The sequence below is a fragment of the Penicillium solitum genome, assembly GCF_028829755.1.
Source record: "Penicillium solitum strain IBT 25940 chromosome Unknown utg000008l_segment0_segment0, whole genome shotgun sequence".
NCBI lineage: Eukaryota > Fungi > Ascomycota > Eurotiomycetes > Eurotiales > Aspergillaceae > Penicillium > Penicillium solitum.
Window position 1 is genome coordinate 4,097,564 of NW_027072127.1, and position 13,237 is coordinate 4,110,800.

The 13,237-nt window shown below is 49.4% G+C and overlaps 7 protein-coding genes across 7 annotated transcripts; 3 read left to right on the plus strand and 4 right to left on the minus strand.

Moving 5' to 3' along the window:
• Nucleotides 1–193: 193 nt before the first annotated feature.
• N7455_010842 (uncharacterized protein) lies at nucleotides 194–1,485 on the plus strand. Its single transcript, XM_040952994.2, has 2 exons — nucleotides 194–544; nucleotides 648–1,485. Exons 1-2 carry the CDS (start codon nucleotides 263–265, stop codon nucleotides 1,461–1,463), a joined length of 1,098 nt encoding a protein of 365 aa, XP_040816613.2. The 5' UTR covers nucleotides 194–262; the 3' UTR covers nucleotides 1,464–1,485.
• A 114-nt stretch (nucleotides 1,486–1,599) lies between these two features.
• On the minus strand, nucleotides 1,600–3,193 carry N7455_010843 (isovaleryl-CoA dehydrogenase; the record flags this gene model as incomplete). Its single annotated transcript, XM_040952929.2, has 6 exons — nucleotides 1,600–2,014; nucleotides 2,065–2,342; nucleotides 2,409–2,644; nucleotides 2,706–2,800; nucleotides 2,879–2,966; nucleotides 3,016–3,193. The coding sequence occupies 6 exons, from the start codon at nucleotides 3,191–3,193 to the stop codon at nucleotides 1,600–1,602; spliced, it is 1,290 nt and encodes a 429-aa protein (XP_040816439.1).
• Nucleotides 3,194–3,710: 517 nt separating this feature from the next.
• Nucleotides 3,711–5,509, plus strand: N7455_010844 (putative 3-methylcrotonyl-CoA carboxylase, beta subunit (MccB); the record flags this gene model as incomplete). The annotated part of the gene is made up of 2 exons (XM_040953054.2): nucleotides 3,711–5,161; nucleotides 5,215–5,509. The coding sequence occupies 2 exons, from the start codon at nucleotides 3,711–3,713 to the stop codon at nucleotides 5,507–5,509; spliced, it is 1,746 nt and encodes a 581-aa protein (XP_040816482.2).
• A 705-nt stretch (nucleotides 5,510–6,214) lies between these two features.
• Nucleotides 6,215–7,304, minus strand: N7455_010845 (uncharacterized protein; the record flags this gene model as incomplete). The annotated part of the gene is made up of 8 exons (XM_040952979.1): nucleotides 6,215–6,638; nucleotides 6,725–6,734; nucleotides 6,795–6,823; nucleotides 6,873–6,895; nucleotides 6,948–7,027; nucleotides 7,091–7,117; nucleotides 7,194–7,225; nucleotides 7,294–7,304. 8 exons carry the CDS (start codon nucleotides 7,302–7,304, stop codon nucleotides 6,215–6,217), a joined length of 636 nt encoding a protein of 211 aa, XP_040816492.1.
• A 1,521-nt stretch (nucleotides 7,305–8,825) lies between these two features.
• yop1 (putative membrane biogenesis protein (Yop1)) lies at nucleotides 8,826–9,841 on the plus strand (the record flags this gene model as incomplete). The annotated part of the gene is made up of 6 exons (XM_040953156.2): nucleotides 8,826–8,879; nucleotides 9,061–9,267; nucleotides 9,339–9,347; nucleotides 9,491–9,554; nucleotides 9,607–9,664; nucleotides 9,718–9,841. 6 exons carry the CDS (start codon nucleotides 8,826–8,828, stop codon nucleotides 9,839–9,841), a joined length of 516 nt encoding a protein of 171 aa, XP_040816479.1.
• A 693-nt stretch (nucleotides 9,842–10,534) lies between these two features.
• Nucleotides 10,535–10,891, minus strand: N7455_010847 (uncharacterized protein; the record flags this gene model as incomplete). The annotated part of the gene is made up of 1 exon (XM_040953165.2): nucleotides 10,535–10,891. The coding sequence occupies one exon, from the start codon at nucleotides 10,889–10,891 to the stop codon at nucleotides 10,535–10,537; it is 357 nt and encodes a 118-aa protein (XP_040816659.2).
• Nucleotides 10,892–11,958: 1,067 nt separating this feature from the next.
• N7455_010848 (autophagy-related protein 101) lies at nucleotides 11,959–12,695 on the minus strand (the record flags this gene model as incomplete). The annotated part of the gene is made up of 3 exons (XM_040952996.2): nucleotides 11,959–12,146; nucleotides 12,195–12,548; nucleotides 12,608–12,695. The coding sequence occupies 3 exons, from the start codon at nucleotides 12,693–12,695 to the stop codon at nucleotides 11,959–11,961; spliced, it is 630 nt and encodes a 209-aa protein (XP_040816426.1).
• Between the last annotated feature and the right edge of the window lie 542 nt (nucleotides 12,696–13,237).

Below are 13,237 nucleotides of genomic sequence, written 5' to 3' on the forward strand. Positions count from 1 at the left end.
ATAAAGCCCATGTCTCTGTCGAAGTCATGAAAAGCTGCAGGGATGCCCTGTTTACCAGGCCTCAAATTGTTCTGCTTTCTTGAATGACAGGTTCTTAATCCATCCCCTACAACTTAGGCATACCCCTATGCCCATTGAGCCCATCTTCTTTTGTTTTTATCGTCTTCTCCGTGGTCAAGACTCTTTGAGACAGAGCACAACAAAAATGAGCCCATAGGGTCAACGCGATGTAGATCTCCAAAGTGGAGAAACGCCAAGGCTTATGTTAGCAGGATTGCCATCTTCTTCAATGCACGATCAGTTCGATCTTCACTCCGTCACGTCAAGCCGTGCATCCTCGTTTTGCTCGTGCTATACACATATTTACTCGATTTACTTTCGTTTAAGTCTTGTCATTCATTTAGAAAACGCCTCCTCGAACTCCTCGCTACTTGATTCTCTTTCAACTTTTTTTTTCGGTATCCACTTCAAGATGTCCGACGACGATGAGTACTATGAATTCGAGGATGATTACATGTACGAGGATTTAGTCCCAGACATGGTCGTAAGTCAAATTCTCAAGGCGATGCCTAAACCAACCAGTGCAATCAACTCTGCACGCGAAAACATCATCAATTCAGACCCTAACCAAAACTTTGCTTGCGCAGGACGATCTTGCTGCTTCCTCATACTACGAAGCCGCCCTATACGAAGACCCTGGCATTGACGTCGAAGACTATTTCAGCGACTGGGACTATTATTCAGATGATTACCACGACGATGACGCAACCGTCGAACAAAGCGCAGAGAGAAAGAAACGAACCGAGATCGCAGCGACAGCACCACGACGAACGAAGGCATCTGCCCGTCCGAAAAGCCACATCGCCCGAATCCCATCGACGAAATCCCCCCTGGTACCGGATATCGCCTCTTTCCAGGGCGTGGTGTGGAAAACACCCGCGCTGGACCGGGACCAGGACGTCGCCATTTTGTACGAGCCGGACACGGGCGAGAAAGTCGCGCTTCTAGAGAACTGGCGGGAGGTCTTCAAGTCTGCCCAGCCGGCGCTGGATAGGTCGCGCCTGAAAAAGCGAAATGTGGTTGAATCCAAGCATGTCGATCTGTCGCTGGCTGACGATGAAATGCTCGCTGGTGACGGCACAGACGAGCCTGATAGTGAGGACGAGATGTCTGATGTTGTCTCGTCGGATACTTCGGTCGTCGATGCTGGGGATGCTTCGAATACAACTCCAGACCCGGATCCGGACTCTTTCCGCTCGATGAAACTGTCTTCCCCGCCGAAGGTCGTGATTCCGTTGAAGAGAGGGCGGAAGCGGAAGGCTGTGGTACAGAGGGATGACACTGACGAGGACACGGCCTCGCCTCGTCCGAAGAGGGTCGCGTTGCCCAAAGGCGGTGGTGATAAGTCTACAAAGCGTGGTGCGGCACCGCCGGTGCGCAGGTCTGCTAGGCAGAAGAAGTAGGACGGTTGTTTTGGTAATGCTACCTAGATATAGGGCTATTTATGACATATACAACGACTAAAATGAATTTGCATATACTCTTTCCAAAGGGATATTATCATCCAAAAAGAAGTAATTTTGTGCATAATTTTCTTGCTTAAGCATACTCCTTGTTGAATGCGCGTCCGATGACCATCCTACGGATCTCGCTTGTACCGGCACCAATCTCATACAGCTTCGCGTCCCTGAGAAGACGCCCAGCAGGGATCTCGTTGATGTATCCGCTGCCTCCCATGAGCTGGATGGCATCAAGCGTGCATTCAGTCGCGCGTTCAGCGGCGTAGAGGATTGCACCAGCGCAGTCCTGAGTGCGGACAGTCAGCTCGCCAGGTTCCACGGCGGCGTTGTCTACCTGCCGTGCCGTGGCGTATGTGTATGCACGCGAGGCAGCCAGCTTAGTATACATGTCCGCAAGCTTGCCCTGGATCAGCTGGTTGTGGGCGATCGGGGTACCGAATTGCTTGCGCACGTGTGTGTAAGGAAGGACAAGGTCAAGTGCGGCTTGCATGATTCTGTGGAGTGTTAGAATGTGAGAGGTGTTCTGCGGTATGGGATGGCTCACCCTAGTGGTCCTGCACTCAGGACGAGTCGCTCCAAGTCCAGACCCTCCATCAAGACGCGGACACCGCGGTTCAGCTCACCTAGGAGGTTCTCCTGGGGAACGAAAACATCCTCAAAGATGAGCTCGCCTGTGTTAGATCCACGCATACCCAACTTGTCTAGCTTACGTGCGCACGAGAAGCCCTTGAAGCTCTTCTCAACTATGAACGCTGTGATACCTTTGGATCCTAGTTCAGGCTCTGTTTTGGCGTAGACGACAATGTAATCGGCATCCGGGCCCTGCAAGAAAGTGTGAGCAATGAGGTCGGCACTTCCAATTCCATCTATACCACCAAAATGACTTACGTTGGTAATCCACATCTTGGTTCCGTTCAAGAGCCAGCCTCCATCAACCTCCTTTGCCGTAGTCTTCATGCTGACTACATCGGAGCCAGCTGAATGCTCCGACATTGCAAGAGCGCCGACCTTCTCGCCTGATAGGAGACCGGGAAGAATGCGCTCTTTTTGTTCTGTGGAGCCATTGAGGGAGAGCTGATTCACGCAGAGCTGGGAGTGGGCGGCGTAAGACAGACCGATGCTTCCTTTTTATCCAGAACCGAGGTCAGATCGATTCTCAAATAGCATATATACTAGAAGACCTACCGGATGCTCGGCTAATCTCTTCCATCACCACGCAGTGTGCCTGGTAGCCCATACCCAAGCCACCGTACTCCTCGTTGGCTGTGACACCGAGGAACCTTCATATCTGTTAGTATGCGCTGTATAACACACTCCCTTCTTTGAGAAGAGAGTCGGCCACTTGAGGGAACCCATACCCAGCATCACCCATCTTCTGCCACATTTCCGCTGGGAACTCATTCTGTTCATCTGTCCGTGCAGCAACATCGGCTGGGATCTCTCGCCCTACAGTACAGTTAGAAATGCAACTTGGGCAAGACCGTGGGTAACGTACTTGTGAAATCTTGCACACGTTCGCGCAGCTCTAGAAGATCATCCTCGGATGGAGGTGCAAAGCCCGTGGGGTGCTTTGTTGAGATGGAGCGGAAACATGGGGTGAGTGCGGGGATGCGGTTTAACCGCACCGCGCGCGTTGATGTGCGAAGGAGGGAAGGGAGGGCTAGGGAGGCCATGGTTATATGGGAGAATCAATGTAGAATGCGAAAGCTGGGAGAATTGTCCTTGGGGAAGTGGACCATTTAAATATGTGTGCAGGGGGGGTGCGGTAGTCCTCGGCGCGCAATCAAGGACTGGTTACACTCTATGTATGCACGAGTTTCCCACCTTGGAACATGCAAGTCTTCACGTTTTGGGATTTCTGACCGATATTATGATTTATCTACAAGGTAATTGATTTGTCTACTCTATACTCTTTTTATCTCATCAATTGTACAACATCCTTTGGTCTTTTGGTCTTTTTAGTCTTCTCACGGGAATGATGATGGCCCTCGGGTATAAGCGGCAATCGCCGCACCTCCGCATTTGGGGAAACCCCAGCTTTGTGCCTCGCTTCTCTTCTGCCGTTCGCTGGTTATAAGTTTAAATACTTCGGGAATCTCATAATATACCTATAAATCCCTCTCCATTTTGACTCGAGCTGAGCTCTGCCATCCTATTCTCAGAAACCAGCTACACTCCACCTTCCCCGCAATGCGTGCCCCGTCCCCGCTCGTCCTTCGGAGCTGGGGCTCACGACTCGGACCACGCAAATGTCTAAACACATTCCGCCAGTCAACAAATATTACACGGCCAGCTTATAGAACAGTAGCAAGCTATACACATCCCTACCATGCCTCAGCCCTCTCCGTCCTCCCCACAGCAGTGGACACCTCCTCACAGGAGTACCGCGAAAACAGCGAACAAATGCAAGAACTCCTAGACCGGATGAACAGCCTACACACAACAATTGCACGTGGAGGAAATGACAAAGCGCGCGAGAAGCACATCGCACGGGGCAAAATGCTCCCAAGAGACCGGATCTCCGCCCTGGTTGATCCAGGCACCTCCTTCCTAGAGCTATCCGCACTCGCAGGACACGGTGTTTACGAAGGCGAGGATGTTCCAGCAGGCGGAATCATCACCGGCATTGGAATGGTCGAGGGTGTCAACTGCATGATCGTTGCCAACGACAGCACCGTCAAGGGCGGCACCTACTACCCCATCACAGTGAAGAAGCACCTCCGCGCACAGGCCATTGCGCAAGAGAACCGCCTCCCATGTATCTACCTCGTTGATTCTGGTGGCGCAAACCTGCCTCACCAGGCAGATGTATTCCCAGACCGCGATCACTTCGGTCGGATCTTCTTCAACCAGGCACGCATGAGCTCCCTCGGTATCCCACAACTCTCTGTTGTCATGGGTCCCTGCACAGCGGGTGGTGCATATGTGCCTGCTATGAGTGACGAGACTATCATCGTTGAGAACCAGGGTACTATCTTCCTGGCAGGTCCGCCTCTCGTCAAGGCCGCGACGGGAGAGGAGGTTTCCGCCGAAGACCTGGGTGGTGGTCAGTTGCATTCGAGCATTTCTGGTGTAACAGATTACCTGGCTGTCGACGATGCACACGCTATTGTCCTTGCTCGTCGGTCTGTCGCGAATCTCAACTACCCTACCACGATAACTCCGCTCCAGCTGGAGAACAAGAATGGAGATTCGCTTGTCGTGAAAGAACCGCTGTACGACCCTAATGAGCTAAACGGGATCGTTGGCACGAATCTACGCCGCCAGATCCCTGTTCATGAGGTTATCGCGCGGATTGTCGATGGGAGTGAATTCGCCGAGTTTAAGCGTGACTATGGCTCGACCCTGGTAACGGGCTTTGCTCGCATCCACGGCCATCGTGTTGGTATCGTTGCCAACAATGGAATCTTGTTCTCTGAATCCTCGCTCAAGGGTGCTCATTTCATTGAGCTATGTGCTCAACGGCGGATCCCACTTGTCTTCTTGCAGAATATCTCGGGATTCATGGTCGGCGCTGATGCCGAGAAGGGAGGTATTGCGAAGAACGGTGCTAAGCTTGTTACTGCTGTTGCGTGCGCCGATGTCCCCAAGTTTACTGTTGTGTTTGGGTCCAGTGCTGGTGCTGGTAATTACGGGATGTGGTAAGTTTATACTTAAGCTATCTCTGGTTCTTTTCTAACTAATATTGCTTTAGTGGCCGTGCCTACTCGCCTCGTCTTCTCTTCATGTGGCCCAATTCCAAGATCGGCGTTATGGGCTCTGAGCAACTCTCTGCCGTTATGGAGGCTGTCGGACGATCCGCTGATCCGGCTTTGAAAGAACGCATTGACCGTGAATCCGAGGCGACCTTTTCGTCGGCTCGTCTGTGGGATGATGGTATCATCCCGCCATCTCAGACGAGGAAAATGCTGGGGTTGGGTCTGGCAGCTGCGCTCAGTGGCAAGGCTGAGCCTGATGTGCAAACCAGGTTTGGCGTGTTCCGGATGTAGAGTGCTAAATGGTTGGGATGAGATATGCAAATTTCCATCCAGGATAATCCGAGAAAACATAAAATGGAAGATGTATGTTCATGTGTTATTGACTCGATATGACATTTTGGAATAGTGAAATGGAAATATGTAGTATAGCCTACAGGCCTCTCCAGAGTATCATTCTTTAGTCTAGTACGTCTTTAGAAATGTACGCGGTCTGAGGAGCTCATCGCAGAAAAAGGTTCAGATTGTCCATGATATCCGGTACTATATTTTCAAACCTTTCTATGTTGGCGGCAAAGGGTTCAACCACATGCCTAACATTCAAGGGATCTAGCGCGAGCCTCTCAACAAAAGGATAATAGCAATAGGACCAAAAGAAAAGAAAGCACTTTTTCCTCCATCTCGTTTAAGTAGTCTTTTTAGAGTCCAAATCAACCAAACCTCGAATATGTCAAATATAAAAAAAGAGGATGACACCAATTGTGTACAGCCCAAAAGAAAAGAAAAGATACAAATCTGTAGCAGCGAAGCAGGGCTCTATAAGGGGGGAGAGGCATAGACATATAGAAAGAACATCAGTCATACATGACATGTCAAGATGCATAGCAGCGTCGGGGGGGGGGGGGGGGGGGGGGGGGCATATGTCGCAGAGGGTCGTATCGCATGAAAATGAAACAAGACAAGGGTCCCTAGTCAAAGGGACCCCTCGAATTGTTGAAATCAAAGGATGATACACGGACCGCGGCGATTTCTCGGCCGGCGATTCTCTCTCTTGCGGTCATGACGATTGGGGCCCTCGCGCTTGCGGTTGGGATCGTTGCTGTTCCTTGACCCCTCGGAGTCTTTGCGGATGATTTGGCGACACAGATCGACGAAGACTTCGTTGACGTTTGCACGGCGGCGGGCAGAGGTCTCATAGTATGGGGCGTTACCCCATTTCTGGGATAGGCCGAAGGCGCGGGCGCGTGGTACGGCGCGGTCTTCTTCCAGGTCGGATTTGTTACCCACGATCACGATTGGGACGTTTTCGTCGTCTTTGATTCGGATGATTTGTTCGCGCAGCTCGGAGAGTTCGTTTAGGGAGGACATGCTGGTGATGGAGAAGACGAGGAGGAAGCCCTGGCCTTGTTTCATGTAGAGCTCTCTGTGGGGGCGTTGTTAGTACGGTGTGGTTTTCTCGGGGTCGGTCCGCGGAATCAATTGTGGTGCTGGGTGGATAGCTAGATTTACCTCATTGCCGCTTGAGGGTTGTTAGCTTAGATCTCACATGCGCAGATGTGCTGATTTGGGGGAGACTTACTGAACTGTTCTGTTCCTGCGGTGTCAAGACTTCGAAAATTTAGCATCATGCCATATTCCAAACCACCGAGTTACTCACATCTCCAGTATACATTGTCGACCCTGTGAAGCTTGGTTAACGAGGAAAATTTCCAGCGCATGGTAGACCACTTACGTCTACCTCAATCTGTTTCCGATATGAATCCTCGATCGTGGGGTCGTAGCTTTCGATCCAGACATTTTGAACGAATTGGGCTGGAAGGCGATTGTTGATCAGCTTGAGGACTCAGGGCAGGGCGAGGAACATAGGGAACGAACCTGTTAAGCAACTTTTTCCAACACCTCCTGTTATCGCGACGCATGGGAATGCCTGTGGTCAGCGTGTGACCTATGGGAATATCTCAGGAGTAGAGGCTCCTACCAGCACCCAAAACAACAATATGGTATTCGCGTCTAAACAGGGCGCAAACAAGCAATTAGAATTGGATCTGGCAGTATTCAGGGAGTATTCATAAACTCACTGTGGCCGCATTGAGAAGAGTGTGTATCGATATTATTTAGTGATTCGGAATGGAAATCAAAATAGCTTTCGAGGACCGAAAGTCGGGCTTTAGTGTGGATCCCACGTGGTATATATGACGATCTCAAATCTTAGAACAAGTTGACTGTGATGAATTGGCACATAAGCCACGTTGAATGCTTCAATTGTACTGCGTAGCTCGGAGATGGAAGAGCTTGGAAGGGCGGTACGCGGGTGCGGTTACATGGCCCGCCTTTTCGTGCACGGGAGGAGATTCGAGGGATTCGAGGGATTCGAAGGATTGGATCCACTGAAGAGTATCAACATATATAAAGTAAAAGATATTTAGGCGTTTCTGCATGAATTTCTTTTCGAGAGGGGAGAAACGTCTGATAACGGGGGTTAGCCTACAGTAATTGCCCCCTCTGTCTTTTTGGCTCTTCGACCCAATCACATCATATGCCGAGATCGTCTCTGGCGGTCAGACACTAACTGTAAGTGTATGCCTTCCCGGCAATGAGCTTGATCCTTTTCTGTTTTTTTGGGCTTCCTTTTTGGGGTCTTTTTAATCTTTTCTTTACCGGTTTCAAATTGCCATCCCTTGTAAATATGTGGTCACGTGATTATCATGTGGTTGGTATCAAAGCGTTGAAGCAGAATCCCGAGGTCACTTGTGTTTGAAGATACTCAGCATCTGTCATTTTTTTTATTTCAGCTTGATACCTCGTGTATGAGAGAGAGTGGAATTAGAGACATGTTCAATAATTGGTCAATGTTTATTGGACCTCGGGACAAGGACAAGGATGCATCACATAGACCCGAACGGACCAACTGCTGCAGGGGGAAGGCCCACAAAGGAACACTCCCCGGTTTCATGATAGAAGAAAAAAAAAAATCATTGGAAACATAAAGACGCAAACACGCAAACACGCAAACAGGCTAGGTACATATGTATATTTATCTCGAATAAAGCAAACAGCCCTCGATTTCAGGGAAAGCCGCGTACGTCATGCCTAGGTAGGATGTACTGACTACGTCGGGAAATTTGTGGAGAGGACTGATTCTGATACATCCATGAATACGGAGTATTGCATTCAACATCAAATGTTGCATTTGAAATCTGTTTCAAAGTACATTAACCCTTCAGGGCTAGTACTATTGAAGCTTAAAACTCGCTACATTATTCTAAGGCCAACATGTTTGCCTTGGCCCCTCAGTTACCTAGGTAGGCACTCCAACAGACAGTATGCTTAAAGATATAGGTGACCATATCTGCATTGGCCTCTAGGGCTAGATCTTCAGATTCAAAGTCACTAGTGAGATACACATCTATTCAAACCAATAACAATCTACTTGGTACCGCTTCACATGGCATGGACGGATACGTCATGCATATCACGTGATACACACAGGCTAGCCTCTGTCTTCTTGCCGCCAGCTTTACCGGTTGCATTCTCACCATCCCTCGCTCCATTGTCATCCTAATAGCTCTTTGACCTGTTTTCCCATAAACGATACCCTTTATAAGCAAAAATGGCCTCTTTCCAGGAGCGTGCTCAGCACTCTATTGCTCAGCTTGACAAGGAGGTACGTTTCCAGCTATTGTTGTGTGTTTCGCTGGCGCTTCAGGTCTAGCCCTCGCCTGGTGGCTGCAATGATCCTAAGCGCCAGCGACCACAGCAGGAGCGACTGCAATCGCATCCTTTGATAACCACTTCAAGATGTTATCTATCGCTGTGATTTTGAGCTGACATCTGTCATTTTGTAGCTCTCCAAGTACCCTGTCCTCGCCAACCTTGAGCGTCAGACCAATGTCCCCAAGGTCTATGTCATCCTCGGCCTTGTCGGAATCTACTTCTTCCTTGTCTTCTTCAACATCGCTGGCGAGTTCCTCGTCAACTTTGCCGGTTTCCTCGTCCCCGGTTACTACTCCCTTCAGGCGCTTTTCACCTCCAGCACCCAGGATGACACTCAGGTAAGACATTTTTGTAAACTTTTTCCTTTCCATGCGCAAATCGCTAACCATGTCTTTCTTTGCTCTCACAGTGGCTCACGGTATGTTCATATGATTCTATCACCCTGTTGTCGCAATCATGTGGAAGTGTGGGATCACCGCCGATTCGGGGTTATCATACACCATCCACGTGACATCTTTCCCACTCGCACACGACCAGTGATTCTAACATCTGACTTGATAGTACTGGGTTGTGTTCGCTTTCCTGACTGTTATTGAGAGCGCCATCAGCGCTGCTTACTGGTTCCGTATGTGCCCACAAGATGCCAATATCCGTACTATTTTGCTAACTGATTCCAGCCTTCTACTACATCTTCAAGTTCGTCCTGATCATGTGGATGGCTCTTCCCCAGACCAGGTATGTCCCTATCCCATGACCAAGTTGAGACCAGTAGCTGACCTCTATCACAGCGGTGCCCAAATTGTCTTCCACTCCTTCCTCCAGCCCGTGGTTGGCCGTTTCTTCTCCACCAACGGTACCTCCTCCAACCTCCGCGCCCAGGCCGAGGCTGCGGCCAAGCCCCACTCCACCTAAAGGGGTGTAGTCTTACCTCTTAGCTGAGAATCGCATCGACAATAAAAGCTCCGTGGAACCTGCTTTGGCGCGGGTCGCGGATCCGATTCTCTGTGCCCGGTGGGGCACTAAGCACGAAGTGAAGTGGTTGGCTCAAAGCTTCGTTGCTATGATTAAATAGGAGCAGTGCAATAGCTGGAACATGAAATAGAGAGGACCCGAGAAATGTTGCGACGGGTCCGTGGTTGGAAATTCGCTGAATATGAGAATGTTTTGTGTTGGTTCTTGCCATTTTGTTACACTCGAGTGGTTTAGTTGCTTAGTTCGTACATTGTCAATGGGGATGCAGTTATTTTCAGATGTTAGAGATCTACGTGATCTACATGGATCTTATTTAGGGTGCTGCGCTATGCGCCATCGAGGTGCATTGCATCCCCGCGTATGTTGCACAAGTAAGGATATTTGGGCCAAGCTACAGGCTTGCACAGCAGCCCATGCTATTTCATACTCCATATATGTTGTATCAACATCATCACCTGGGCATTCTATGACCCTATGACCTCAAAACATCGCGTGCAGCCATCCTCATAAGTACTTCTGATAATCTCACACATCTCAGCAATCCGATCAACAAGAGAGTTCTTCTCAATATGCGTCTCACAACAGTTCTTCATCAAGAACCCTCTGGCACTCAGAAGTACAAATCGACCACACTCAACAGCCTACTCCAGGGTTAAAGCTAAACGCACATGAATGGACCTCGAGGAGCTGGTCTGACGGCAAGTTAGAATCATCACGCTTCCGGGTCGTGTCAAAATCACTCAAGATAGCTCTCGAGTCCCGAATCAGGAAGTTGAACCGATTCACATCACCATGTTTAATCCCCAAAGCATGTAACTGGGCGAGAGTCTGCTGGAAAATATCAAGATCCTGAGGCCCAGCATGTCGTGCATTGGCAATACGCTCCATCAAGAAACCAATAACACGACCATCTTCAAGGGGATATCCCAGGAACCGGGGCCCAATGTCATAATCCTCAATCAACCGATAGCCAGCAGTCTGGTCCTCCATGTATCCAATTTCCTATCCAAAGCGGGCAAACTTGACAACGACAAATTCCTCAAATTGGGGACATCTGACCTCATAAACGCCCGTTCGAAGTCCCCTGCTCTCTCCGAGATCCACGAAATCAACAAAGGAATTATGCCATGTATTCTCAACTCCTGGAAACGAAGGTCGAGTAGCGCGTGCAAAGTATGGCTTACCAGTTTCTGGTTGTTTGTTTACTAACGCATCGTTCCAATCGCCTGTAGGAAGATTCGGGAGAATCGTGGCTAAAGATGGACCGAAGCACATATCATCTGTGCCCCAGATACCTTAGGCAATGGTGATATACCTGACGGACCCGTTGATCAAAAGTCGGAAATAACTTTCGTCGTCATTGTCGGCTTCTGCTTGGAGCAATATGATGCTTCTTTGGTCCTGCATTGGGGTGTTGGCACACTGCATGGAGGGGCAGTTGTATCTGCGGCTAAATATTGGGTGTTGGGCAGATCAGGTGGAATATTATTGGCCCAGTGGTACCATTCTGCTTACAACTTGCAGGCTTTCATGCAGGGTGTAGCTCCCATAGAATGTGTTTTGTGGAGTGCTTAATGACAAATTCTGCGGTAGTCTGGTTGAAGAGACGTCGTACACCGAAATCACACACCTCTCTGGTCTATGCTGCCTCGTGAGGAATAAATAGATGCAGGATATTCATTCCCATTGATTTTCGTAATTGAGTAAAAAAAACTACTCCATATGTACTTACGCCACATTGTAAAAAGAACCAGCCCAGCCCTTTGAAGAATCCCAAAAAAATTAAACACCTAAGCACTGAACTCCGTATGGCCATCGTTTGAAAGTTCAAGAAAACAGCACATGAGGGTTTCGTAGGCTCATAGTAATAGCCCTTTTTATAATATCTAACAGACTTCGTAAATCGTATCGGGGTCGATCGCCCGCGGCCATGTTCCATTGAAGGAATTAAAAGCATCGTGTCCGGTTGGTTGAACAATGATCGGAGTGGGAACGTATCAGACTTGACAATTCCGAGTATCGTAGTATCGTCCAAGCTCTTAGTCAAACCGCATAGCTCAGTAGAGCCCCATGCGATTACCCCAGCCGTCAGCGCGAGGGTTAACGACAATCCGATAGGGGAATGGGTTGGAATCGCTAGTGGTGATGGGTGGGATATGGTCTTTATCTCTATTGACCACGCTCAAGATTTTCAAGGCTGCCTTTTGCAGCATATTTCCCATTGCCTTGCGCACCTTGGCTCGTTCTGTATCCAAATTAGCTCTGGATAAAGGGACCCGCAGACTGTACATACCAGACTCAGTGCGCGGTGTTGCGATCGTCACATCAAGTGTCCAAATCTCCCAGCACACCTCTTCCTCGCCTTTCGCTGTTAATCCGCCAAACCAGTGCCCCGAGCGACGCCGCTTCTTCTCGTAGAACTCGATCGCGATCCGCCCTCGCACGCCCCCGCCCCCTCCGACAATTTGACCATCCTGCCCGCCGGCTGCGGAGGATAGGTGCTGCCGGACCAGAGCCGATATGCGCGATTCAATCAGTGTCTCTAGATCAGCGTCGTTTATAGCGGGGAGTGTGAAATCGAGCACGTCAAAGGTGACCGGCCGAATAGAAGGGAAGTAACGGTGGAAGAAGATGAGGTTGAGGACACCTGGCAGGAACCACTATTTAGTAAAAACATGATTATGGTGTCTCCAGCTCACGACTTACCCTTCAATACATCTCGCACATGGGTGGTGTCGGCGAAGATCTCCAGGAAGTACTCCGGAGGGGTTTTGCGGGGCTCCATCCCCGCCATGACGCAGCTCGCAACCAAGCCGGTTGGGGTTGGGTGCGGACTCAGACGGCTTTTGTTGGTAGAAGGGGGAAAGTATTGTCGTAAATACAGAATGGAGGAACAGTCAGTAAGCAAGTTGTTGCATAGAGCTGGAGGGATGTGAGGTGGAGTGATGACTCCAAGGCTAATATGGCAAGGGGGGCGGGCCTGTATCGGACGTAGCCGACTGAAGCTTATCGCTTATCATCGAACTGGGGGGAAACCAGTTTGAAAGAGAACGCTTATGTTGAAAAGAAGTACGGAGTGTACGGAGTATGCGGAGTATACAAATGAGTAATGAGAAGAGAAAGAATAAGAAAGAGGCATACAGGGATTAGCGGGTTGTTGCGGGATGGCCATGCCAAATCCGGGGGAGAGCTCTAATGTGACATAATAATTGATGATAATAATTGATGATAATAATTGATGATTTAGAGGAATGAGGAGATATATGTACATAGTCAAATGTCTCGAGCATGTATTATATTTGCAGGTACTTTTAATCCTATGTGGTGCTTTATAGG

Coding starts and splice junctions, on each gene's coding strand:
- N7455_010842 (XM_040952994.2), top strand. CDS start 263: ATGTTAGCAGGATTGCCATCTTCTTCAATGCACGATCAGTTCGATCTT. Junction 545..647: donor ATTTAGTCCCAGACATGGTC/GTAAGTCAAATT, acceptor TTGCTTGCGCAG/GACGATCTTGCTGCTTCCTC.